Below are 26,979 nucleotides of genomic sequence, written 5' to 3'. Positions count from 1 at the left end.
CCAAGTCATCCTGATTCCAGAGTGTATTCTTTGAACCACGACTATCTATGAGCTATCCTGAGAGAATGGGGAGAGGTCCAACCAAGGGTCCTCATTTCTCTTAATTGCTTCATTTCTCTGTTTTGGGAAAGAAAGAGAAAGAGAGCGGGAGAGAGAGAGAGAGAAGAAAGCTGGCTTCTGAATTGAGTGCGGAAGCAAGCAAACATGTCAGCCTAGGGGCCCGGGGAGCCCAGGAGCTCACTATGGAGAGGGAAGGCCCTACCTGAGGTCAGGCGCGCCTCAAGCACCTTACAGAGGAGTGCTCCTCCTCCACAGCAGGAGGCAGGGCTTGGCCCATTCACAGTGAACGTCAGAGTTCATGTCGTTGGGAGCTCTGATGAAACCGTCTCAGCGACGGTGTCCTTGGAAGAAATCCCACACGGTGGTTAAGAGCACAGGTTTTAGAGTCAGCAGGACTGGAATCAAAGCCCGGCTACACCACTTACTCGACGTGCAACCTTGAGTAAGTGTCTTAAAGTTTCTAGGCCTCAGTTTCCATTTCTGGGAATTCACAGTATCCATCTCTTACCTTGCAATGAGAGGAAAAGGAAAAACATGCGCTTAACTTGATTGTTTTCAGAGTAGTGCCTCCTGGGGGCCGGCATGGAGGTGGCTACAGAGAGTACCAGGGACGACCGAAACTCAGGGCTCGTATTTGTGCTTCCAAACCCCATTCTAGGGGGTCTTCTTTCCAAGCAAAAGTCTTGGAGTTTGCTGAGGTGGGGGATCTTTTATGGTAATAATGAAGACGTTTGCTTGCTAACCACTCCACTCCCCTTGCTATAATCTTTTAGGATAATAATCTGTCAATATCCATTAAGATTATAAGCCCATTCCTCTACTTATCCAGCAATCTCCCCTTTGGTAACCTAGCCTCTAAAAATAAAAGCACCAGTACTTAGGAACACATGTGTAAGAATGACCGAAACCAAAACCAAACAAACCTGGAAACAAGACGAATGTCCACCAACAGGGAAATGATTGAATACACTGAAGGGGTTCCATTCTGTGGAATATTATGCAGCTATAAAAAAGACTGGGTAAGATCTGTCTCTGACCAGGAAGGATATCTGTGATGTGTTGATGGAACAGGCAGTGGGAGACGAACATCTCCAGTGTGACTCAATTTTAAAAATCCAACGATGCCGCCGCATGCCCATCTGTGTGTGTGTTGAGGGTGGAGAGGGATGTGGAGGAAGCACGTCTGGTTGTTAACATCGGTTACTTCGGAGCGGGGTTGGGGTGGGACGGGGTGGGAATTGAGCAGGGTATATGATTATTTCTTCTTTTTCTATTTTTGGGTAGTTATAGTAAGCACATGTTATTTGTATAATTTTTGAAGAGGGAACTTATTTGCAGATGTAAAGAAAAAATAATGGGGTGAGGTAACCTTGTGACAGAGGAGATCACATAACTGAGAAAGGCTTTTCTTCATACCCCGAGTCCCTGAGGAAAGGGGCCACATCTTTTCAGCTTTGTGTGTCTAAGACCAGCATGGTGCCTTCCTCACCAAGAGAAAGCACTCGATGAGTGTGAGATACGCGAGTGAACAACATTCGCTCAGCCAGCGTTAGGTTCACTAGCTTTTCAGGGAGCTCACTGAACTTGAAGTGAATTTGCACTCGAATGAATCTTCTGACAGTAATCATGCTTGGCTAATTCTTTGCCACAGAGCGATGTTCCCAAACTTTTCCTTTCCAATGGTTTTATCAATGACTTGGTGAGAATCGAAGTGGCAAGCTAGTCAATCACATTGGCAGATGACACTTAGCTGGGAGCTCCGGTGACTTTGCTGGATGATAGTTGTGATCCGAAAAAGAACCTCTTCACATTAAAACACGCCACCCTGAACAAGACGAAATTCTAAATCTGGGTTAAAAAGTCCCAAGAACGAAAACGTGTTGCTCAAAATGGCATTTGGCCAGCCGCCTCCCAACAGCTCTTCCCAGCTTCTTAAAACATACATAAAAACAGAAAGATATGAAAGTGCAAAGCCTAAAAATTGAAGACTGAAAGACAACTTCATGGCACAAGCTTGGAAGAAACAACACCAACTATAAATGCCGTTGGAGACAAAATAAGAAAATAGAGAAAAAAATAACGACACCAACTATGAAGGCAGTTGGAGCCAAAATAAGAAAATAGAGAAGGAAAAAAAATGCCTTGGAAGAAAATAAACTATAAGCCATCGCACTGTTCAACTCTATACTAAAGCATTTATACATTTCTACGTTGTGAATAATTTTCTAGGAAACAAAAATGACTCTAGAAAAACGCTGATACTGACTAATAAGACATACAAGAAGTTGTCAAAGAAGTACTTTCAAAAAGGCCCCAGGCCCAGAGGGTTTTATATAAAAATTTCCATGCTGTTTAATCTATCTCGGAGCATAGAAAACGCCTTTATCAAACTACCACAACTCTGATATCAAAAATTAACAGGAAGTGACATACAAAAGGCAAACTATACACAAATTTCATTGACAAAGAGAAAAATCCTAAATTACATGTTAGCAAATCTATTTCGGCATTATATCATCAAAAATAAATTATGCCCCAAAAGAATTTATTACAAGAATGAACGATAGTTTGCTAAAACAAAAGATATTAACACAATTTATCCTATTAACAAGCCAAAGGAGAAAAAGCTTGCACTCTCAATAGACATTCAAAAACGTAAACCTTCAGACCCGATCAAAAGTCTCAGTTAGCTCGACATTGCTAGATATCTCCATAGCATCATAAAGGAAAGCTTTCTGAACCAATAGCAAATACCATGCTTCTTTTTTTTTTTTTTAAGGAAGATTAGCCTTGAGCTAACATCTGCCACCAATCCTCCTCTTTTTGCTGAGGAAGATCTGGCCCTGAGCTAACATCCATGCCCATCTTCCTCTACTTTCTATGTGGGACGCCTACCACAGCATGGCTTGACAAGCGGTGCCATGTCCGCACCTGGGTTCCAAACCAGCGAACCCCAGGGCTGCCAAACTAGGAAGTGCGAACTTAACCGCTGCGCCACCAGGCCAGCCCCACATGCTTCTTGACAAAACCCTGGAGCTGCTGTCCACTTTAGGGGGCTCAGAAAGCACCCCAGCAGTTTGCTAAAATGAAGATTACTGTGTTTGCATAACTTGTGGGATTTGTACCGAGCTCTGTAGACCCAGATGTACAAGCACACTCTAAGAAACACTGTCCGCAAGGCATTGCGATTACAGTTAGAAGTAGGGCAAGGTGGTCTTTGACTACCACCATTATTTAACACTATTCTCCAAGCCTTGGTCAAAGAAAAAAGAGCTGGGGGGAAAAGTTCTATCATTTGCAGATAATATGATTGCCTACCTTGAAAACCAAATGAAATTAATTACAGCACAATAGGCACCAATGAGAAAGTTCAAGCAGCTTACAAATAGATAATTATAGATCCATAGCTTCCTCAAATATCCATAATACTAACCACTTAGACAATATCCTAGAAAACACCTCCCATTAACATTAGTAACCAAAAATATAAACGCTACCTAAAAATAATGTAACCAATCCATGCATATGCTTGAATGAGAAAAATGGTACAACTTCTTTAAAAGACATAAAAGAAAATGTTAATAAATGGGAGGTACATTTTTAAGTGGGGAAGAGTCAATGTTCTAAAGATGTCAATTGTGCCAAAAGAAGTCTATCAATTACATTTTTATTAACATCCCTGTTTTTCTGGCAACTCCACAGAACGCTCAGAAAATTCACTGGGAAAATCAAAATGTAAGAACTAAGAAGATGTTGGTAAAGAAGCACAGTCAAGAACATGCCCTTCTGGCACTGAGTCTTATAAAGCTATATTAATTCAAACAATAGTATCATAGAACCTCGGAAATAGAAATACAGATTAAAAGAAAAGAATAGAAAGTCCAGAAGCAGATACAGATCTATGATACGTGTGTGTGTGAATTTAATAAGAGATAAAGGTCATAATTCAATTCAATGTGGATGAACTATTTTATAATTCATAAATAGCTTAATTTGCAGTTTAAAGAGCTAGGTCAACTTTGGGTCCAAATTCTTGGCATTCGCCTATCTGCCTACAACAAACAGAGAAGGAAATTAACATGGTGGCAGCAGAGAGGTAGTGTTCAGAATTAGCCTGGATGAGCCCAATACGAGCCTCCAGGGCTGTGTGGCTTCCTAAACATTTACTAAAATCTTAGGCTACATTACTGCAGGGTCAGAAAGGATAGGCACGGGATTCTACTCTCCATTCCCCTATCGACTTGATGTTTGACCTAGAGCGAATCACTCAACTAACCTGAACCTCAATTTCCTCATTGGAAAATGAGGATAACGCTCCCAGGTCCTGATCATTCATAAAACTATGAGGGAAAGTGAAGTCATGTATGAAAACCTGTAGCTGTAAAGTGTTGAGTGATGGTGGACATCTGGTAACACCATCCTAGTTTAGGATGCTATCATAGCTTAGGGGATAAGAGCCCAGACTGTGGTAAGAGGCTGCCTGAATTTGCATTGTGGCTCCATCATTTGCCATCTGTGGGTCTTTGGGAAGGTGACTTCACCTGTTTGTACCTTGGTTTTGTCATTTACCAGCTGTAGGCCTTTGGGCAAGTTACTTAACCTCACTGTATTTTGACTTTCCTCATCATTAAAAGAGTGATCACAATAGTACCTACCTCAAAGAGCTGTTACAAGGAGCAAGTGAAAAAAGCATGCATCCTGCTTAGAACAGTGCCCGATGTAGTAATTGATCAATTACACCTGTTGTTTAGCATCATAATTATCTCTGGGGATCTATGCCTCTCCTATGCCGAGGTTAGAGCAGGTGACACAGGGCAAAGCCAATCAGGACTTTGGGACCCCTTGTCTACCATGATTGGTTCATTAATGGACATATGACCTAACGGGAGCCAATGAAATGCAGTAAGACTTTTACTTGCTGGAAAGAAACTCATACTCTTATGCCAGATTCAAGCATAGAAGAAGATAGCCCCGAGACCTGCTGTTGTCCATCCTGTCTCCATGAGTCTCCCATCCATTACTCTGAAATGGGTTAATCAGAGAGGAAGCAGAGAAAGGAAAGGTCAAAGAAATAGCGCACTTGTGAATTTGATCCCTGCATCAAGTCATACCTTTACTATCCAGGTATGTGAGCCAGTAGAGCTCTCTCTCTCTCTCTCCTTAAGTCAGTTAGAACTGGGTTTTCTGTCACTTGCAACTGAATGGATTCTAGGTGATACAACAGTGTCATTGCACTCTTATGACCTCAGACAAAATGTCCCCAAATTCTCTGGAACAGATTATTAACCTAAACTCGGCACTTGGTACATTTTTCATCCTCGGTGTGTGGTCACACAATTATGAATGACGATCCTTCATCCAAATGATGGACGTTTTAAGGATGAAACAGCACTGCCCTTTTCCAAATTCTGGTTGAGAGCACAGGGCTAGAGACGAGTCAAGCGCTTCAAGCTCATGACCTCCAAGCAGCAGCCCCGGGGCTGGACTGGAAATTAACCAGAAGCCATCATTTCACATTTCAAAAGGTCACCGTTTATGCAAAGATTCTTCAATGTTCACCCCAAACCACATGATAAGTCAGAAATGGAAGGGGAGGGGAGCTGACATGATGGTTACACACAACTTGGTTTCCACGACCCAGTATGCTCTCTCTGTGCCAAATTAGACTGGCAGTGACCTCTCGATGTTGCATTCAGACTTTTAACGTCAGTTAATCTGTCACATAGAACCTCGTCTGATGACCTTTTGCTGGTTGCCTCTATTAGAATTAGCAGGGGCCGGCCCGGTGGCCGAGTGGTTAAATGCGCACGTTCCACTTCGGCAGCCCAGGGTTTCGCCGGTTCGGATCCTGGGTGCGGACATGGCACTGCTCATCAGGCCGTGTTGAGGCAGCATCCCACATGCCACCACTAGAAGGACCCACAACTAAAAATATGCAACTATGTACCGGGGGCACTTTGGAGAGAAAAAGGAAAAATAAAATCTTAAAAAAAACATGAAAACCTTATGATGTCCCATTTTAAACTTTCCAAAGGATTCCTGTCGCCCCCAGAATAAAGTCTAACTTTGCATATCTTCCAAGGATCCACATGACATGGCCCTGCCATTCTCTGCACTCACCCCACCTGTGAATTTACACTTTTCTCTATCACGTCATGCTCTCTCTAGCCTCCAGACCTCCGCACATGCTGTTCCCACTTCCTGGAACATTACGCTAGCCCTTCGCCTCTCTAACTCTCGTTCATGCTTCAGCTCTTGCGAGAGCAGTAATCTTCCTTTGGGAAGATTCTTCTCAGTCCAGGGAGGTAGCTTGATCATTACGGGAGAAGGCTACAGAGTCCTATCATTTGAGTTCGAATTATGTCTCGGATAATAGTGAGCTGTGTGACCTTGAACCAGTTACTTAACCTCTCTTTGCCTAAGTTTTCTTATCTGTAAAATGGGGATGATAAGTGTTGTTAAAAGAGTCAAATGTGATCACGTAAATTGCTTAGCATAGCAGCTGGCACGTAAACTCTCAAACCGTGTTAGATATTATCATTATTATCTTACTTGCTATACGTGGATTTCCCAAAGGCTCTGTCTTTGATTCTATTCTCTTATTTTTCACAGCAGTATTGGAGGTTCTTGTTCATAGCGAAGGCTCTACCTCTTGCCACTGACGATTTTCATATGTGTATTTCCGGATCAAACCTCCTTCCAAACTTCTAGAGTCTCTCGCCGGTCTTATTGCAATAGCCCCCTGGCTCATCTCCCTGCTCCCTCCAGCATCTCTAAAATCTGTTTGCACACATCACCTAGCTATGCTTTTAAAAACGTCAGTTCGGAGCACATCGCTCCTCTGCTTATAATCCTTCAACGGCTGCCCGTTACTTTTCTATCAGGGCTCTCAGCTTCGGCGCTGTTGGCATTTGGGACTGGAGGCCTCTTTGTTGTGGGAGGCTGTCCTGTGCATTGCAGAACATTTAGTAACATCCCCAGTCTCACCCGCTAGTACTCCCTGATACCCCCACCCAAGTCGTGACAACCAAAATTGTCGCCTGACATTGCCAAATGTCCTCTGGGGGGTGGGGCAAAATCATCTTGCATTGAGAACCACTGCCCTAGTATAAACTCTTGATGCCTCATGGTAATCTTCAAGGTCATACCTGGGTCACTTGCTCACCCTGAGAGCCAGGCTGGGGTCATTTCTACCCAAACCACACGGATGGAGGACAGAGTGACAGGATGATATGATAATCACCCCCCGCACCCCCCAAATCAGAATACTGTTACCAGAGGGGAGGGATGCAGGCCTGGCAAAGCACCAACAAGCAGGAACAGACATTCCCGGCAGCCTCCCCAAGCTTCCCTTCTATTTCCTGATTCTTTCTCTTCCCCAGTGCCTAGCACTGGGACTGGCCGAGAGAACTGTTCAGTAACTGCTCGACAGTCCCCTCCATTCCCTAAACTTTCCATCTTCACACAGTCTCTTTTAATTATAGGCAGAAGGTAGACAATTTATAAATTCAAACCCCCATCCACCAAAACCCTGAGGGATCAGAGCTCAGTTTCCCTACACTCTGCTTCATCTCACATGTAAGGAATCTTGCCACTGATCCCGAGCTTTCACCTCTTTGTGGAGTCATGCCTAAGCTTTGTCGGTGTTCCTGGGCAAAGACACAAGATGCGCTGAATCCTTCGGGCGCTGTCAAGCTTTATACCAGCAGGGTTGCATTTTAATCAAAGGCATCTCTTCCAGTGCCTGCTGAAATCTCATGTTGACTCTTACATCCAGTGATGGCGGAACAATGGCCGGGCTTAGCTGCAACTAAAGAGAACCTAAAAGCAGAGAGACTGGAACAGGCTGAGGGACTGCGTTTCATCTCTGGTGGAGAAGAAAAGGCAGAACCAGAAGGAAATCTTCTGACAAAAGTATGAAAAGGGTTCCTTCGGTTCCTCTCCTCAGCCATTTGAAGTTTGTCCCCGCAATTAAAATACAGCTGTAGCAGAGGTTCTCAAGTTTTTTGGTCTCAGACTCCTTTCCACTTGTGCAAATTATTGAGCTGAAGTTTATTTGGTTTATACCTATCCGTATTTCCTGTATCAGAAAATAAAACTCAAAACATCCAAAAATATTTACTTTAAAATTCATTTGAAAATAAGGATACACCCAATTGCATGTTAACATAAATACATATTTATATGAAAAACAATCATATTTTCTAAAACAAAAAAAAAGTGACAGGAGTGGCATTCGTTTTTATATTTTTGCAAATCTCTTTAGAGGGTCTGGCTTAACAGAAGGTGGACAGATTCTCATATCTGCTTCTGCATTTGATCTGCTGCCAAATGTTGTCTTGATTTCGTTGAAGTATATGAAGAAAATCTAGCCCCACACAACTATGTGGATGGCGAAGAGAGGCATATTTGAATAGCCTTTGAAGATAGTTGTAAATATTTTCTTTAATACTACACCAAAACTCGACAAGCAGTAGTTTCTTAAAGGCTAGTTGCAATTTGGAATATGAAATCATATTAATTATCTTTCCATGCTCTAGGAGATTAAAATCCATCATTCTAATCCTGCACTTTGAATGAATCTTTTACCCAGGAATAATTTTGTAACATCATGCATTGGTCATTTGGAAAATATTGGTTTGCTGAGTTCTATAGGTCTTCCAGATTTGGCACATTTCATTACACAATATTAAAAAAAAAAAACACATTCGTTCCTGGGGGGCAGATAGAAGCAAAATTGTAATTTTCTCTTGAAACCTTGAATTTTATCCTTGGCAACAAATTCTGTCAGTTGCTTTCCTTGAAGTGACAGGCTCGCTTAGCTCATTTTCGAGAAAATGTCTGCCAAATACCCAAGCCTCAATAACCATAATTTGCCTGTCAGTCGTTCTTTCAAGTAAATATGGTGTTTCATAGAAAAAAAGCAGCTAGTTCAGCTCGCAACTCAGTTGCACAAGTGGTTTTGTGGGAGACCAACACTGTGCTTTTCTTGTAACCGGAGAGCTTTCTGTGTACTTCCGACTTTGTTACATACAAGGTTTGAGATTTAATAAAATAGAATAGAATTAATACTCTTTCACTGCTTCACCAAGGACATTTCAAAGTGAAACTAGCATTTTCTTTCACTGTGGTGAGTGGTGGCGATACATACAATGACAACTAGTACAGTTTGGGGCCATGGCCTTTGTTCGTGCTCAGGCTCCAGCAGCGTTACCCACCGTGGCTTTTGCATCACCAGTGCAAACGTCAACACGGTGAAAAAGGCAAGTCACATCTTATTATTGCTATGAAATAGTCTTGACCTTGCAGACTCCCACAGAATGGTCTTGGAAGGCGCCTCTGACCCCCAGGGTTAACAGAACACACTTTGAGAACACCGGGCTAGAACCTCAGCTCTAAGGACATCGGCTTTCGGATTTCAAAGGCCTGGGGTGGAATCCTACCTCTACCACTCACTAGCTATTGGAATTTGGGACAGTTACTTCTCTGAGTTCCGTTTGCTCGTCAGTAAAATGAGTCTAACACCCCATCAGGCTCCCGAGAGGACTGAGTGAGATAATGCGTGTGATGTAATGCGTTAATGCACATAAGCACTCAGTAGGCACTTTCTACTGTTATTTATTAAGTGCTAATGGTTCCCCAATGTGGCGCATCTGGGGGATATGCCAGAAGACAGATTTCCTAAGGTTTTGACCACCTCGTCAACTAGTATGGAAAGAATCAGGCACCAAGACGTGTCACTAAAGACCATGAGCGATTCCCTCGTAAGGTCTCCATCAGCTGTGTCACTGGCTTTGCCTCTGGGAAGCAGAGACTTGTGAAGATTCTTGAGGACTAACAGAACAGTGGTAACTGCAGCCTGGATGCTTCCTTGCTGTTGGCAGAACAATGCAGAAGAGCAGATTCTGTCCATTCTCTTTATCATAGGAAGATGGTATCAACCAACACCAAATTACTACTTATATGTGCCGGGCACTGTTCTAAGTGCTGTCAACATATTAACTCATTAAATACCCATAGCAACCTTATGAGTAGGTACAATAATAATCCTCATTTTATAGATGAGGAAACTGAGGCACAAAGAGGTTAAGTAACCCACCCAAAGTTACACAGTTGCATGTGGTTGACCTGAGATTTGAACCCAAGCAATCTGACCGGATAGGCCAAGTTCTTAACTACTATGCTGTACTAAGGAAGCAGAAAAAAAGCAGAGAAAGAGGGATTTTTCCAGAAGGTCCTTTCCCCCACCGCCAGGCTTATGTTTAAAAAGCCCAACTTTCTCTGAAATGACCTATTAAAAACCACTTGGAGTCAATCAGAAACTCCAGGAAAAATGAAAACTGTACCAAAAAGCCCACGTATGACACAAACAAGTATATAGAATGATTTTGAACAATTGGTTAAGTGTTAGAAAGGAGGCTCCATTTGGATGTTTTCCTTTGAATGACTCAGAGATTGTAACATTGAAACCACAGAGAAAAATGCAATCCTAGAAAACAACTTAGCTTTGCAATGAACGATATCTACATAATCATAATAATGTTCATCGGTTTTCATACTTCAGAATTGCTGTATAACCTCAACATGGAAGACATTAGCATATAGAATAGAATGCAAATGGAGAGAATCTTGACCATGACAAAGCAAGGATACAAGTAACAGACGTGGGGGGACAGAAGGGGGAATGTTTGACACCTTCATTCTGTAGAGTGGGAAGCTAAGACATCCTACCCAAGGTGGACGGAAAAAGAAAGGGAGATTTATGCTATTTTTAGAAGTTAGAAGGGTAATCGATAGAGAAGGTGGAGTGAGTTAGCTAAATGCTCACCTATTATGGCAGGAAGTCAATAGATTATAAATCAGGAAATAGAGGATGAAACACATTATTTAGAGATGTGGATGTATCCACAAGAAGAACTGAATCAGAAACGGTGGAATGAAAGCTTGCTCTGAGGACCAGGACTCGGCGTGAGGAGGGGTGAGCACCCCTGAGGTGGATGCACGTCATTAAAAAAGCCTTTCTATATGATATGATGTTTTAGTGTGCATGATTAAATGTCTTAATAAATTGTAAGATAATTTTTAGAAGTTTTTGAGCAAATTGTGAAGAATTTGATCTAGAAGAGAAACACGTACCCCTTATAATCTCTTTGACTTGGTAGGGCAGAGAGAGAGGGAAATGGTATTTATTAGATAGTCACTGAGCTGGAAGTAGCTGCCATTTGGTGGCAAGGGGAGGAGGATGTAGTGAGAGTACAGGGGCAAGCTTGCCTTTCCTATTTTGTTGTAAGAGTTTATATTGAGAACGTGTTTTTGTATTACTTTTATATGAAATGTGTTTTAGTTAAGAAAATATGACAGGAAAAATATGCCACTCAGAAGAACATGACAAAAGTCGAATATCCAGGATTATTTGTAAAAAAAAGAAAGTTCAAAAAGAAAAAAAGAGGGAAATGTGTAGTCACCCAGCTAGTCTCTGTGGATTTCTAAAGGTCGGCTATCGTTCTGTTCTCTTTCCCCTCTGCTTGAGGGTGAGAAATCAGGAGGTCTGGATTCACTTCCACTCCGGCCCCCAGCTCTTAGGAGAGCTCAGTTCTCTGTGAACCTACACACGCCTTTTCGGCAAATGCGTTTCAGGCATCTATTGTAGGCGAGACACCTTGGGGACGCACAAATCCTAAGAGAACATTTCTGTAACAAGACCTCCCTCCCCCTGACTATGCAGGACCCCTGCTCCAGGAGCATCCTGCACTCTTCACCTCGCTGCACTTCTTTGCATCGTCCCTATGCAATTGTGAACTCATGAAAGATGAGAACTTGTCTACTTTATCCTCTGCTGAATCCTCAGCACCTAACACCAACCTGACACGTAAAGCAGGTGCTCGGTGAGTACCTGTAGAGCAGAGGACCCAGGCTGGCGGTCCCCTCCAAATGCAAACCACTCACTCTGCACCTCCTTTGGGGTCTCCGGGCTGAGAAGAGAGACCTGCAGGGGAGAAGATGCCAGCTTGAGCTGGAGAAGGCTGAGGAGCTGTGAGTTAGGAAAAGCTGCCCTACAGAATGATGACTCTTGGCTTTGCAAGATTCAATAAGCATTAGAAAATTTCACACCATTGTTCTCCCCCTTGCCCCCCACCCCATTTTCCCACAATAAGAAATACAGTACTGAAAACAATAAGGGCCCATGGGCTTGTCTTCAGGGGCAGAAGGAAGACAATTCTGAAGAGATGCTATTCCACCGTGCCCATTCCTAGAGACCCGGCGAGGCGAGGCCACAGGTTTAAAGGCTAGAGCTGAAGTCCTTGCCTGCGGGAAGCAAGGGAGGTCACAGGACAAAGGGCTCCTTCTATCAAGGAGCAAATAACACAGTTAAGGAGAAGACTCAGACACAGCAAACTCAAGAACGTGTGATTCCTGAGCTCTAAATCCTCCAAAGGCTTCCACTTTGCTCAGAGTAGAAGTTAAAATCCTTATAACTTCGTTCAAGTCCCTACACGATCCGGCCTCCAGCATCCTCAACTGATCTGCTTATCTCCTCCTCGCTCTTCCTCTTCAGCCACATTGGCTTCCTTGCTCCTTGAAACACCCCAGGCACATGCCCCACCTCAGGGCCTTTGCACTTGCTGTTCCCTCTACTTGAAATGCCTTACCCTCCAAGAGCCACCTTGCTTGGTTTCCCACCTCCTCCATATTTTGGGTTAAATGTCACCTTCTCAGGGAAGCCCACCGTGAGCACACTATGTACCATTTCATCCCCCTCCTGACCCCAGCACATCTCCCCCCCAGGACAGTTTAGAGAAGGTCTGTAGTGCAGGGCTAGGACTCTGCATTTCCTATGCCAATGGGATGTCACTGCAGCCCCAGCGACTCCAACTGGAAAATCAACTTTGGGGGTGGGCCAGACTGAATTTGCCTTGCTTCAGACCTTATTATCTCCTGGAACCCCTGCCATCTCTCCCCTGCTCGGGAGCTAAGCCATCACTCACCGCAGAGTAGAAAAGCAGAAAAGAGCAATTATTATGCTGTGCGACAGACCTTTGACTCAGATGAACATCATTGCCTCTTGATTTGATCTTTTTATTTTTCTCTAAACACTTAAAGCATTTTGATCACAAGCCAGATTCATCTTTGGTGAAAAGTAATATTTTGAAAAAACAGGACTTACTTGGTAGTACATATTTTAGGGCATTTTAAGCTGATTGGTAAGCTAATTGGTTCTGCTGTCCTATAATTTGCAAAGGGTGAAAATGATTTGTCGTAAATATGCATCTATATTAACAGCTCTATGCCAAAACCAATTTCCACAGGTGACAGAAGAATTTTGTAATAGATGAGGTGATGGAAGGCACCCCAATGGTTATCTATGATTTTCTGAATCACTTTAATTTAACAGGTAGGTATTATTGTATTCCAAGGCAGCTATGCATGATGCTGAATAGCATATGCTGCAGAATACAGAGTGGTGGAAATTCCATTTCCTAAACATGCAGATAACCAAATATATATAGAATCTGAAACACAAGGAATAGCAACAGTGCCTGCTGGGTCTGTGTACAATATGTCTACACAACATGTATTTTCTTTTTTCTTTGCCCAAGTTTGCACCCAAGGTATTGAGGAAATTTTTAAACGAAACTGTTAAACAACTCTGGATAATCTTTGAGGAAAAAATGGAAAAATAAGGATGGACAAATAATATTGAGATTTTCGAGACTGTGAAGTCGGACTTCCTCAAAATACAGGCTGCTGAATTAGCAACAACTGTGGCAGGGATTATGGAATATATTATTTAAAAGGTGGTTTGCAAGCATTTAAGAACAGAACAGCATTAAGAATTAGCATGGATTCACCAGGAGAAGCTCAAGGTAATCGCATTACCTACCCTCAAGCAACAAACTCAAGATGTATTTATTGAGTGTCTACTACGTGCCAGGCTTTCTAGGCTGGTGGTTCAGGATAATGAGTGTTTAGAAGGCAACAAGATATTTGATAATGTTTCTAACTATAGGCTGGTTAAAAGGTGGATAGAAGGTATTAGGCCTTGCCTGCCCCCGGCTCATCCTAGCTGCCTCTTCCTGGCCTACTCAAGCCCAAGGTCACTAAGAACCAGGCCTGGTGGTCCATTGGTCCACTGCATATCTGGTGGGTGTTTGGTGCTTTTCAAAGATGGTTTTCGGCTCTCTAGTCTGCATGAGAATCAGGCTACAGATCCCTGAGTACCAGAGTTATCCAAGCCAGAAATCTTAACTCCTGCCTGACACAGAGTTGAAAGCTCAAAGAAGTCAAATAAATGATGCGCCCAAGTTTACTCCTCAGGCAGCGGGACAGCCATGAACCTGATGGCATCCCCAAGTTTGCAAACACCCCCAACTCCGATGCAGAAGACTTGAGAATCTCCAATAGCTTACTCACCCGCGTCCAGTCAGACTCTTTACGAAAGAAACTCTGTTCTCACTTCCAAAGGATCGGTGTTGCCTTTTTTTTTTTAAAAAAAATTCATATTTGATCTCCAGAACTGGTGTTTGTTCACAGCCTACTGCTACAACGTTTAAATCTTGTTAGCTTTACCCTTCGTTTTCTTTGACCTTGCTTTCTGGATTTGGAATAAAAATTGGCAAAGGTTGGGTTAATTATTTTTCACAATATTTCCAGTCAATGAATGGCTCAGGGCCAGTGACTGACACCAAACTCTCCTTGACATAGAAGTGGGCATGTTGGAGAAGACCCACCCCACTAGGCGCTTAAATTAAGGCAGTGCAGTGTGGTGGTTAGGGTGAAGCTTCTGGTTCAGCCCTGCCACAACCTAGCAGATGATCTTGTGCAAGCCACTTCATTTCTCTGAACCTCGGTCTCCTTGTTGGTGGAACAGGCCTACTCGTGGTACATGCGCTATTATGAGAATAAGTTGCATCTATTTATACTAAGCACTTATCCAGGTGCATGGACTACAGTCCTGAAAGGCAGCACAGGGTAAGGCTGGAATCCCAGCTCTGCCTCTTACTAACCATGTGCCTCTCTGGGTCTCCATTCTCTCACTTGTAAAGTGGGGGTAATAGTAGTATCCAGCTCTGAAGAAGTCACAGGGTGAAATATTTGTCAGGTGCTGACCTAGTGCCTGGCATATCGCATGTGTCTGCTAAAGAAATAAATGAATGCTCAGGAGTTAGTTCAGAAATGAATGTTCGGTCTTCTGCAATAATTGCAGCCTGCACACAGAAGGTGTTCATTAAGTGTTACCTAGTCATTATTTAGACCACTCCGTGGCGCCTCTTTCTGGAATTCTCACGGCCCATCTTCTTCTTCTAGAGCTTCCTTGGAAGCAGCCCTCAAGGATCCATACTGGCATCTCATCTGCTTACTGATCCCAGGAGGAGGGGTAGACCCTATCCTGGAAGTGAGCCCCCTCGTGCAAACCCAGGAAGTGGCCCACAGGTGACACCACTGCTTTGCAGGGGGTTCTCCTAGGCTGGAGAGCTTCTAGTATGGACTTTGCTGTTCCTCTGCATCATTTTGGACCAAGCCGTAGTAAGACCATCAAAATGTTGGGTCAAATACTGAATTTTCCTTCTCTTCCTTCATCTCTGTTTTTTTTTTTTTCCTTCCGATTTTCACCAGTTCCTCTGTTCCCTGCTCCCTAAGCGTCAATGCCACTTAGGGTTCTGTCATTTTCCCTCTGGGTACTCATTGGGTTTTCTCTGGCACTTCTAATGTACTTTCATGTCTAAAATTACCATCCATGTTTGGATGAGCCTAAGTGCCGTCCCAGGTTTCACGTCTGTCCTAAGCTCTATATTAGTGATTCTTAACATTTTTAGAGGACAAGACTCTCTCTATAAAAGTGCTCTTTCACATATTCTCTATGAAGTTTCATAAGCATATGAACTCATCCACAGAACTAGATGGAAGAGTGCCTCTATCTGGCCTCCCAATACCGATGGCCTGTTCTGGACCTCAATTTCTTCACCCTCACCCACTCAGCACCCATGTCTGATGGAGTCTACTTTCAATCTGTCTGTACCGTCCCTTTCTTCTCATGGCCATCAGAACACTGGCTCCCAAAACTTCCTTCTCTGCCAGCCCCAACAGACATTGTTCCTTGGGTACCTGGTCAGGGCTGCCTTTTCCTGGAGACCATCTGAGAGGGGAGGATCTCATTGACTTCCTTTCAACCTTTCCACATCTCAGGAAGTGGTCAAGGAGCACCTGGGCAAAGAACTAAGCAAGAGGACTCCGGGAAAGGCAAGAGGATTCAACAGAATACCTGATGAGAAGAAGAGTCTACGATAGAGGCAAGCAGTGCAAGAAAAAAGGAAAGCAATTCAATACTCTTGGGAAAACAAAGGGTACTTCTGAAATAAAATGCCATTATAGATTCCCACGTGTCTCTCCATGAGCTATAGAAGGGGTCAGCGAACTTTACTTTTTCTGTAAAGGGCCAGACAGTAAATATTTCAGGCTTCTCAGGCCAAGCAGCAAAACTGAGACTACTATGTAAGTATGTATACAACAAGAGAGAGAACAAATTTTTATAGACTTTTTATTGGCAACATTCAGAATTATGAATGCCGAAATTTGACTTTCTTATAATTTTTATGTCATGAAATATGACTGATGTTATTTAATTTTTTCAACCTTTAAAAATATACAAATATTCTTGACTTGCTGGCTGTACAAAGTAAGCAACAGGCTGAATTTGGCCCTTGGGCCATTGTTTGTCAACCCCTGAGATATAGTTATGTGTCACAGCTTATATTCATCATTGGGTTTTCAACTTTTGTGTGTGTGTGAGGAAGATGAGCCCTAAGCTAACATCTGTGCCAATCCTCCTTTATTTTTTTGTATGTGGAACATCTCCACAGGGTGGCTGGTGAGTAGAGTAGGTCCACGCCCGGGATCTGAACCTGCAAACCCTCGGCCGCTGAAGTGGAGCATGCAGCACTTTAGCCACTCAACCACAGGGCCGGGCCCCGAGTTTCCAACTTTTAGAATTTTAAAGACAAAGCATGATGATATCTATCCTGTGTATCGGTGAGTGTCGACTTAGTGGAGTATGAACATGCAATTGTTTTATTTTGGCTTTCCACTGCATTATATCCAATCCTTCATCTCCTCAATGATATTTTGGGCAGATTTCATAACTTCCCAGTCTCCTTTGGTTGTTAAAACTTCCAATCGTATATCTGATTGCAAAGCTAACATCTCTGCTCCTCCCTCTCTTAGATTCTAGCACCTTCAGTATGTTGTGGCAGGGAACAGGAAGTAAAAAAGGCCAAAATGTCTCTTCACTGAGCTGGGTGAGGTTGCAAACCTTTCCTGTTCATTGTTACTGCTTCTTCAGCTAACGGGGCTCTTCAGTTGTCAGGGCTCTCTGCGGGCACGGATCTATGTGTTGACTACGTTGTGGAGGCACGTGCATTGGTTATTGGAGGGCCCTGTGGGGCCTTTCCACTGCAACTTCCCTCTCTGATGTGGGATATCTGAGTCTGGTCCAGCGTTTTCCAACCCACCTTGGCTCCCACCACTGGCAACTCATGGCCCCATGCTGCTGAGCCTGTGGTTGGCCCGTACAGGATCCTGTGAACGTTTTTAAAAGGCCCTTCCCCCTTTAGATGGACTCAGTTTTGGACCAAGGTGCATGGTTTGGGGAGAGGAACATGGGTTGACTCTCAGCCCCTTCTTGACCCCTGAGCCAGGCAGCTCTGTGCAGGGTAACATCTTCATAGATGTCAGGCAGCCCTGGCTAGGGTCTTCTTACTTAATGGGTTGCTCTCTTGGGTAGGATACTGACAAAATGGCTCAAGTTCAGGTATCCACCACCACATCTACTCAACTCCCAGAACATCCCCATTCCAAACAGCCTGCCTGGTTGCCGTTTCCTCTCTCAGCCCTGGTGTTTCTGCCCAACTCCCTTGCTGAGGTAGGCACATGAGCAGATGAGCAGCTGTGCTGCCTGAGCAAGTGTCAAATCCAGGAGTGAGATGCCAGTCTCTCTTTCTTCCAGGCACCCTCAAGCTTTATGAATGATTCTTCTTGGAGCCACAGGCAACTCACTTAGGAACTACAAGTATTGGGAGGAAGACAAGCACTGGTATAAGAAAGCTAACTTATCATTTGCCTTAGCAAGTGGATATTGTCCAGAATGAATCAAGAACTAACGGTCCACATATTATTTAGAGGTATGAAGGAATGAAAGAACCACAAGAAGAACTAGAAGAGAAAGAGTTGAAAGTGCCTTCTACTTGTGTTTCCCCATTTTAGAGATGAGGAAACTCTTGTGAATCTCGGAGATTAAGTCTCAGAGATTAAAAAAACTTCCAAAGTCTTGCAGCCGGTAAACAGCAGGATCCGGGTAAGAAGCCAGGTCCGCCTGACCCCACAGCCCCTGCTGTTACCCGACATTCCCTGTGGTCTCTCATGAGTTATTAACGGCCCGTTTGCTCCTACATTGAAAAAGTGGGCTCTGGCAGGGTTGTGGAAAGGGGAGAAGAAGAAAAACAAGCTTAGAGTTTACTAGGCTTCTCTTTAATTTCAGAAACGTTGGTTTCATTGAGGGTACTTCCACAAGTCTGAGTATAATTTTCAAATTGTTTAAAACATAATTTTCCTAAAATACAAAGTGAGTTCATGTCAAGTTTTATTTAACTCATCAATGAGGGAACCAGCAGAATGACAAAACTGGTTCAAAGAAGGATCTATATTTTTTTCAGGGAAAAATTCTGAAATAAGATTAAGTTAGATATAAAATGGATTAATATCCTAGGGGGTGGGCAATAAAGCCACAAGGTTTGAAGTTATCTCCTTTAATGAACGGAAATCATTTGCACCTCTACTGAACAAACAATTTATTGTGTCTTCCCAAGTTTTCTACATGCAAACATCTAACTATACAACTGGCCCCGAATCTATAATAACAGCAAAGTCACACAAAGTTACATTCTCCTGGAAAATCAAACGACCTCCTAAGCAAGCCTGATAGACACTGCCCTATGGGAACGTTAAAAGGACACAATCATCTTTTTGCCTGATTTCTTTTTTTATTTTTTCTTGACACACGCTAGTAACCCACACTAGTCACCCATGTTAATAATCCACACTGGTCACCCAACTTTCGAATACAGATCACTTGCCTTTATTCTAATCCAGAAGATAAAGTTTCAAATGATGAAGCAAACAAAAGTATTTTCAAGGCATCTACTTCCCTAAGATGGATATAATCCTAAAGTCAGATTCTCGGGGGCTGGGTTTGAGGTAGAAAGAAGAGGAGTATGTCTTTTCCACCAGTGATGACACAAGTAGGAGTAAGATTCAAAATATTAAACCACCAGTAGGACACGAGACCAGCCGCTCAGGATGGATGCTCCCATAGGGTTGGAGCAAGATGGTGCAGGGGGCTAGTGGAGGACTTGGGCCAGATGCTGTTTACCAACAGGTAGAGAAGTATTTCCACCTTTTAAAATTCAGTGTGGCTATATGGACGTGTTCTGGCTGAATGTTAGTCGTGCTCACACCCCAACCTCTGCCACCTTCCCAATCCTGACCTGCCCCACAAACACAGTCATGGTCACTCACCCCCATCCTGCCTTAAGACTCCAGCCCGTTTCTCCCTTCTCTCTGCCTCTTGGGCTTTACGGACAAAGAAGAAGAGGGCAGGGAAAAGAATAGGGAGAAGGTCAGGAGTAGGGAAGAGAATAAGAGAGTTCTGATGCGTTCTGCATCCACGTCTAAGGGAAGGAACAGCATCAGATCTAGGATGGGAGGAGCAGAAGTGACTATTGGTACTGCTTCTAAGCTCCAGGGATGCAGCAGTGCCCCAAACAGACAATTGCTGTCCTTATCGAGTTTATATTCTACTAGGAGATATGAAAATTATGAGTTAGTGTATTTGAAAGCATCTAGTGCTGGGCTTGACACGTGGGAAATACTCAACCAATGTCATGACCTTCTCTCCCCCTTGTCCTCAACCACATCTTTGCAGCTTCCCCAAAGGCTTCTGAACACATAAATAAAGCTGGAACCCCATCTGGCTGAAAAAGTCAACCATCTGGAGATTGGGAAATATGGGGGAACTTCTAATGACTGGATATTTTTTTCAGTTTCTCAGCCAGATGTTTGCTGTCATCCAGGCCCATCTGTAGCAGAAATAGCAGTTTATTGAAGCTCTATTCTAGAATTTTAAGTTCCCTGTCCTAAAATCCTAAATGGGCTTTCTTTTCTTAGTAGGCATTTTTTTTTTAATGAATAGAAAAAGTAAATATTGGCTAATGAAGAGCAATTCAGGAATCAAATATGAAACTATCAGAAATTTGGAACAAAAAGGCCATTTAGATAATTTCCAGGGCACAAAACTGGCCATCCATGGGTCAAATTCAGCTACAGGGTGAGTTTGGTTTGGCTGGCACTGTGTTTTTTAAAAGTTGAATTAGTCGCCCACATTTTAAAAATCAAAATTCTACATCTGGCATTTTAAAATTTGGAATATTGAGCCAAATTTGGTTTCCCCAGGGTAAAAATCAATTCCAGCTAAGTAGGAGTTGTCCCTCAGATGGGGCTGGTGCTCTCCAATTTGCCGCAGTCCGTGTCACTCTCTATTGCCCCCATATTGAGACCAAGTTTCTTCTATCTTCTCAAATGCACTGTTACTTTTCCTCCCATAGAACTGAGTTAAGAGGACTGTGAAATGCTTGTTTCACACTTTAAATTATCTGCCTAGTCCACGTGAACATTTGGATTTTTTCCTTCCTAATCTAATCTTAGCTGAAGCCCTGGTTTCAGAATTGGGTAAACAGAGGTCCAGATGAGGAAAATAACACGCACAATTCGCATTACTCTTAGTGACAGAAATGTGATTAGTACACAGGGTCTCTTGCTACTAGACCTGTGGTTTTCCCACCATCTAAATACATCCCTGTGATTGTATCTGGGACTTCAAGAGGTCCTCTTAATGAGAGAATCACATGTTGAACGTGTTCTCATTCAAATTCAAACGCTGCCATTGAAAACACGCAGCAGGTTGGGGCACCACTTTGTGAATGCCTTGCATGCTTTCCAGATAATGAGTCAGGCATGCGTTTTGGTTTCTCAGTGTGGGTGTCTCTACATAGGTCGATTGTTTTCTCATTCAAAGCGTGTCCTTTGCTGCCTCTGAGTTTGTGCCTGTCTGGTGGCTCCTGCACCCCTGCAGACACTGCACAGGCATGCTGGGTATTCTGGGCTCTGGGGCTTCTGAATGGAAAAACCCATGTGTCTGGGCATTCTCAAGCTAATGTCTGTACCAGTAGCAACCTATCCAGCAGAGCATGAAGTAATGTTGTCTAGCAAATGCTCTTCGCCTAACACGGCTTAGGTGAAGCACTGCCTGCTGGGTTATGTCTGTGACCTCGGGCAAGTCATATGACTTCTTTAGGCCTCAGTTTCCTCACCTATGAAACAAGGATAATAATAATACCTACAACATTGAGCTCCTTTGAAGATGAAAGGGGTAATTTTTCAAAATTCTTAGAGCAGTTCTAGCACATAGTAAGTGCTAAATGTAGAGGACATTTTGGTGAGTTATAGAAATGAAAACTGGAAACGTCCTCTCTCTCACTTGAGCAATGTGATCCTTTTTAACACATGTAGTCGCTCCCAGGCCTATTGTAAATTCTCAGTGCATAGTGGCTTTAACATCATAATTGCTTGGAGGACTTTTAGAAAATCCAGATTCCAGTGATGCACCACAGACCTATGGAGGCAGGGAATCCAGTTGAGGGGCCTGGTCATCTATTTTTTAATGTTCCTCACGTGATTCTGATGACTAGCCAAGTTTGGAAACAATTGATGTAGTTGTCTTATACTTGAATATCTTTGGCGGTGAAGAACTCATAACCTCTTAAAGCTTCCCATTCCACATTGGGTATTTACTTATATTAAGGTAAAACTGTTTTCCTCTAGCTCCTCCTTCTACCCCTCGAGGCCACACAGAACATTTCGAATCTCTCTTCAGTATGACAACCCTTCAGACGTTTGCAGGCAGCTGTCATGTCCCTCCTGAGCATTCTCTTCTTTTGAACAAAATAGCCACATTCTCTCATGGCTCTTAAAAAGCGTAAATGAACTAACTCTTCTAATTTGATATCAAAGAAAATTGAGCTACAAGACCCCCCACTATCCTTTGACGTTAAAGGACCAGAAAAATGAGGATGTTGAGGCTCTGGGAGAGAGGAGATACTGAATGAGAGATGGCTGTACCTTCATTCCAGCAACGTATGAATGCTGCCTACTGCATACGTCTCCCCATGCAGAAATCAGAGGCTCCTGCAAATTCCTTGAACACTTGATGTATTCAGTACATGAGGAAAAATCTTGGCCTCAGATTTCAGCCAGGTCCATCTAGTGCTGGTTATATGGGTATAAGCATAGCTAAAAAATCATTGGGATTCATTAAAGTTCATGCATCTTACTATATTTAATACTTCAAAATATGTTAAAAAAAATTAGCTGGGCCAAATTGCATGGAGACTGCAACAAATTTTCTCAAAAGAGTTCACATGACCAAGAACATATCTTAGAGTCATCCGATTCCTTCTTGATTCAAATTCTCACTTCTCCCACTGAGCCCACAGAATGCCCGAGTGAGGTTCCAATTCCTTGTACAAACTGTGGGTGTAGGACATGATGTTGGAGAAAAGAGAAACCCTCAGTTGAGAAATTCTGAGCAAGGGTTCAGGAATTTCAGGCCCTAAGAGGGGGAGCCGAAATTGGTGTTTAATTGCGCATTCTCAGGTTTGGTTCCATGAGGCAAAAGAATTGGAAATTACTAAAACATGGTCTACATATGTGCCGCTTTGAGCTTGGGAAGAGCTTCAGATTTTTTATGCCATTCCTAGAACCATGTAGGCATAAAATCACCCACCAAATCACTGCTTCACAAAAGATTATTCAAGTCCTTATTGTCAGTACAGGAAAGGGAATTATGGAATTTCCCTAAGGTAAATGACTTCACCATAACTGATCACAAATAGCAGATTTTTGTCAATGTTTAGGAAAGAATTAGTCTACAGTTTCCGTCAGTATGCTGGATACAATATAAGCTTTGGGTAGTGCTAATTCAAGACCACCTACTCCAAACTAATCATTTCCCAGATTACTAAACTGAGGGTTAGAGAGGGTAAGAGTCTTTGCCAAGGTCACACAGATAGGTTGCAGGATTAACCAGGTCTTTCGACTTCAAGTACAGAGATCCTTGTTGCATTGAATGTAGTTCTTTCCTACCTGGGCTTCCCACCAGTTGCAAATTTGCCTTGCAAACACAATCAATTGTAGTAGTGCTACACTCAGGAGAGCAGTTGTTCAGAGTGTCAGGACATGGGAAGGAGGCCAGGGGATGACGCAATATTACACTAGCAAGTGATGTCATAGCATGATTTCCTAAGCTATTTACATAAATGCAAGTTCTCAAGAAGCCCTGACAAATGCCAGCCAGTGGGCTGTAAGCATGGAGAACCAATGACAAGCAGGGGACGGGAGCATACAGAAAACCCAGGTTTCCTTGCCCATCACTGTGACAGCTTCACAGATTCCCCAGAAACCTGAGAAAACTCCCTTCTGCCCCTCTAATCCCCTCTGATCTGAGAGTGTCTTCTCTCAGGTACATAGGCTCCAAAGAACTTTGCTTTTCTTCTCTGTCTTTCTGTTTTCTCCCACTGACATCCAGGCATTGCCTGTGATGCTGAGAATGACTCCTGGTGTAGTGAAAGCAAGTTTTATAGGGAGAAAGGATACCCAGGAGCTTGGCATTCTAAAATTGGTCTGTCCTCTTCATTATAACTTAGAACAAATTCTCATTTTTTAACATTAGAAGTGACAGGCTTCGATTCTTGGAGAATCCACCTCAGGTAAATATCATGGAAATATATTTGTTGGGCTTTGGGGATGATTTAGGAAAGAAGACAGGTGGATTCTAAGCACCAAGACTTCGGTTTTGTTTTGATCCCAAATAGCGAAAGATGTATTAATAAGGACGTTTTCTTAAAATGTCTGTGTGTTCATGTAGGGGTTCACACATGTTAGTCTAGAGCTGGTTAGTAATGGAAGTTCATGGAAATATCTGGTTAAACCAAACTCAGAAGAAACTGATAAGACTGTGTTGAGAAATAAGGAAATAGCTCAAAGTGTGCCAGTCTAGGTCAGGGACTCTCATTCTTTCTCTCTTTCTCTGTCTCTCTCACTCTCTCTCTTGTCCCCCCTCCTCTCTGCCTCCCTCCCCCTCCCTCCCTCTCCTTCCCCTCCAAAATGCAATTTAAGCATAGCCAAAGACCCCATCTCAAGCCAGAGACCAGAGCGGTTCACAATATGCCTAAGGATTTTGGATTTGAAGACTTTTGTCAACTGCAGAAGCTGCCTAGAGTGCCACAAAATCTCATCTCATGAAGCTTTTACAAAAAACAATCAACAAGACTCAACCCCTTCATCCCACACAGCATTCGTCTTGCTGGGAACAGTCTGGACATCTGCACGTTCTCAGCAATAATTTGAGCTATTCCTCTTTCCTTATCACTGCCTCCATCTCCCAAACACCCACTGGAACATCAGAATATCAGAAACTGGATTATTTGGGACCAGTAAGAGGAATTTGTAAATACCTTCTAGGCAGCAGGTCCTCCACAGCCCCGAATGGGTCATTACTTCTTCATTCTTCCTGCTGGTTTCATTATCACTTGTAGATTTAGTCCTGCACACACCTCTGGAATATAACCAGTAGTCCGTGCCCACTGCAATGGTCATTAAACTAAAAGCTGCGAAGGCTCCCACAGTGGTGATCAACATCTGGATACCTCTGTCACACATCCTCATAATTCTTCATGGTACTCTGGATGGCTGGGGGTGCAGAGGGAGCTTCAATGCCAGAGGGGAAAATCACTCTGCAGCTGGATAACCTAGGACAGGCGCTTCCAAAAATCCGAGTCTCCTTCTGTCAGCATCCACAGGGACTTTGGGAAAGCTGGGATTTCCTGTCAGGAGCTCTGTCTTGTTCTCTGGGTCGCCTATGGCCCTCGGAAGGGTGCAGGCTCCAGGGGATTGGTCCACATCACTGCTGCTTTCTGAGGGTCCCCGGGTTCCTTTCATTCCTCAGGAGCTTGGTAAGGATGAGGGTCCGTGCAGGGCATGGCTCCAGAGCCTGAAGATGCCAGCTCGGTTTGAGATGCGCCTGGCTCCTCACAGCCCCAGGAGACTCAAGGCAAAGAAATCCAGAGAGGTCTGTGTGTGTGTGTGTGTGCGTGCGTGCGTTTGTGTGCGAGCGCGTGTGCTGGGGGTGAGGGCGGATGGCAAAAAATAGCACTGCTGGGAGGCGAGTCGCTGAGAAGAGTGTTCATTGCTTCCCCAGCCTCCCAGGAAAGCTCTCCGCCTGCTCCCGACACCCCCGCTCAAACTGGAGAAAAGACAGTCCTGGGGCGGGGGCCGGACGGTTTCACCGGAGGGCAAAGGTCCGTGGTGCTGAAGGGACAGCTTCTCCGCTGCTGCTGCTGCACCCCCGCCTTTCTAGCGCCCGGCCTGGAGACCTGGGGTGCTGAAGGGTCGGTCCTCCCCCATGCCCTTCCCCCCGTCCCTTCCCAGACCAGCCAGCCGGCTCGGCTCTGCCTAGTCAAGCCCACGCTCCGCGCAAAGTTTCGGGAGCCGAGGGTAGTCAGCGCCCCGGCTCCTTGGCGCTGCAGCACGGCTCCGTTCCTCCGCTCCCGGAAGGGTTAAGGAAAGGGGAAGGGGAAAGAAGCCCGCAGCGCACTCTGGGGCTCTCTCGCTCCCACCCAACGCGGCGTTTCCCCCCGCCAATGAGCCAGGCAAGTTTGCCTTTTGCTGCGGGCGCTGCTGGAGCCCATGGGGAAGACCGAGTCTTCTTAAAGGGACCGGCGACTCCGGGCGACGTTTCTATGTCTCACTTGGGCGGGCAAAAAGTGTTCTCACAGGCACATCTGTGTATAGTCTATCTCAATTTGGTTCCCCAGAAAACAAACCAATATGTCTACCCTCCTTTCTCTGGAGCTCTGGTTTACACCGGAGACAACGTGCTCAGATCAGAGCCGGAACTGTTCATATACATGATTGTGTATTCCTAAAAGACAGAAGGAGCTAAACGTATATAGACTCTGTTGTACACATATCAGGGATTTGGGGCAAAGGGGTGTGAGTACCGGTCTCTGAATTCACATATATATTAATATCCCTACATTTGGGGGTGCGGAGGCGATAGATTAAAGGCGGGAGAGCCACCAAAAATGTCAGATTCTTTCCAAGGGTGCTTGGGATATCCATTTGTTAAAATCCTTGTCTCAGTTAGACTAGGAGGCAGGTGAAGTTAGGTCTGCTCTCCTTGTTAGTCCAAAGTGCACATGCCACCGCACACCTGAAAGCTAGTGAGACTCTCCCTTCGAAATAGTCAGTGTTGCAAAACAGCGTTTAAGCCAATTTTTGTTACTATGCATTCTGGCACAGCCATGAGACACACTGAGTTGACTAAGGACAGTCCACAGAACGCCTTTAATATTATTTTTTTCCTACAGCATGATGGAACAGATGCCCGGAGGCTGGGTCTTTGGAATTGAGGTTGCTTGGGCTGTTTCTGCAGTCCCTGAGATGTGTCCATAACCAACTGTCATGTTTGAATGTTATTTAACTGGACAAAAATATAATGGGAGGTAAACTCAAACACATATAGTCCCCTGGTGTCATCTCTGGCTGTCAGTCTGAGAGATTCCTTACAGATGAGTGAGTAGCAGCAACGTATTGAAGAGTTCCCAAATGCAGCTCACAACTTCTCAGTGACTTTGCTACTTTTTCTTTGGTGTTAAACTCACTTGAAGATTTGGTTCTTGGTATTAGACATATACGCACTTTCATGCATAGGTTTGAAGATATAGTCACGGTGTATTGTGTTTGAATGTTTAC

The 26,979-nt window shown here is 43.9% G+C and overlaps 1 protein-coding gene across 1 annotated transcript in view; it reads right to left on the bottom strand.

Annotated features, from left to right (window-relative positions):
• Positions 1-24,891, bottom strand: part of CACNG3 (calcium voltage-gated channel auxiliary subunit gamma 3) — a 78,734-nt gene extending 53,843 nt beyond the window's left edge. The window contains exon 1 of the mRNA XM_046665337.1: positions 24,681-24,891. Coding sequence (XP_046521293.1) covers positions 24,681-24,891 — 211 coding nt within the window. The remainder of the gene's footprint in view (positions 1-24,680) is intronic.
• Between the last annotated feature and the right edge of the window lie 2,088 nt (positions 24,892-26,979).

Source organism: Equus quagga, chromosome 7, assembly GCF_021613505.1.
Source record: "Equus quagga isolate Etosha38 chromosome 7, UCLA_HA_Equagga_1.0, whole genome shotgun sequence".
NCBI classification, from domain to species: domain Eukaryota; kingdom Metazoa; phylum Chordata; class Mammalia; order Perissodactyla; family Equidae; genus Equus; species Equus quagga.
The sequence above is the reverse complement of the archived record's forward strand: the minus strand, read 5'-3'. Positions and strand labels throughout refer to the sequence as shown.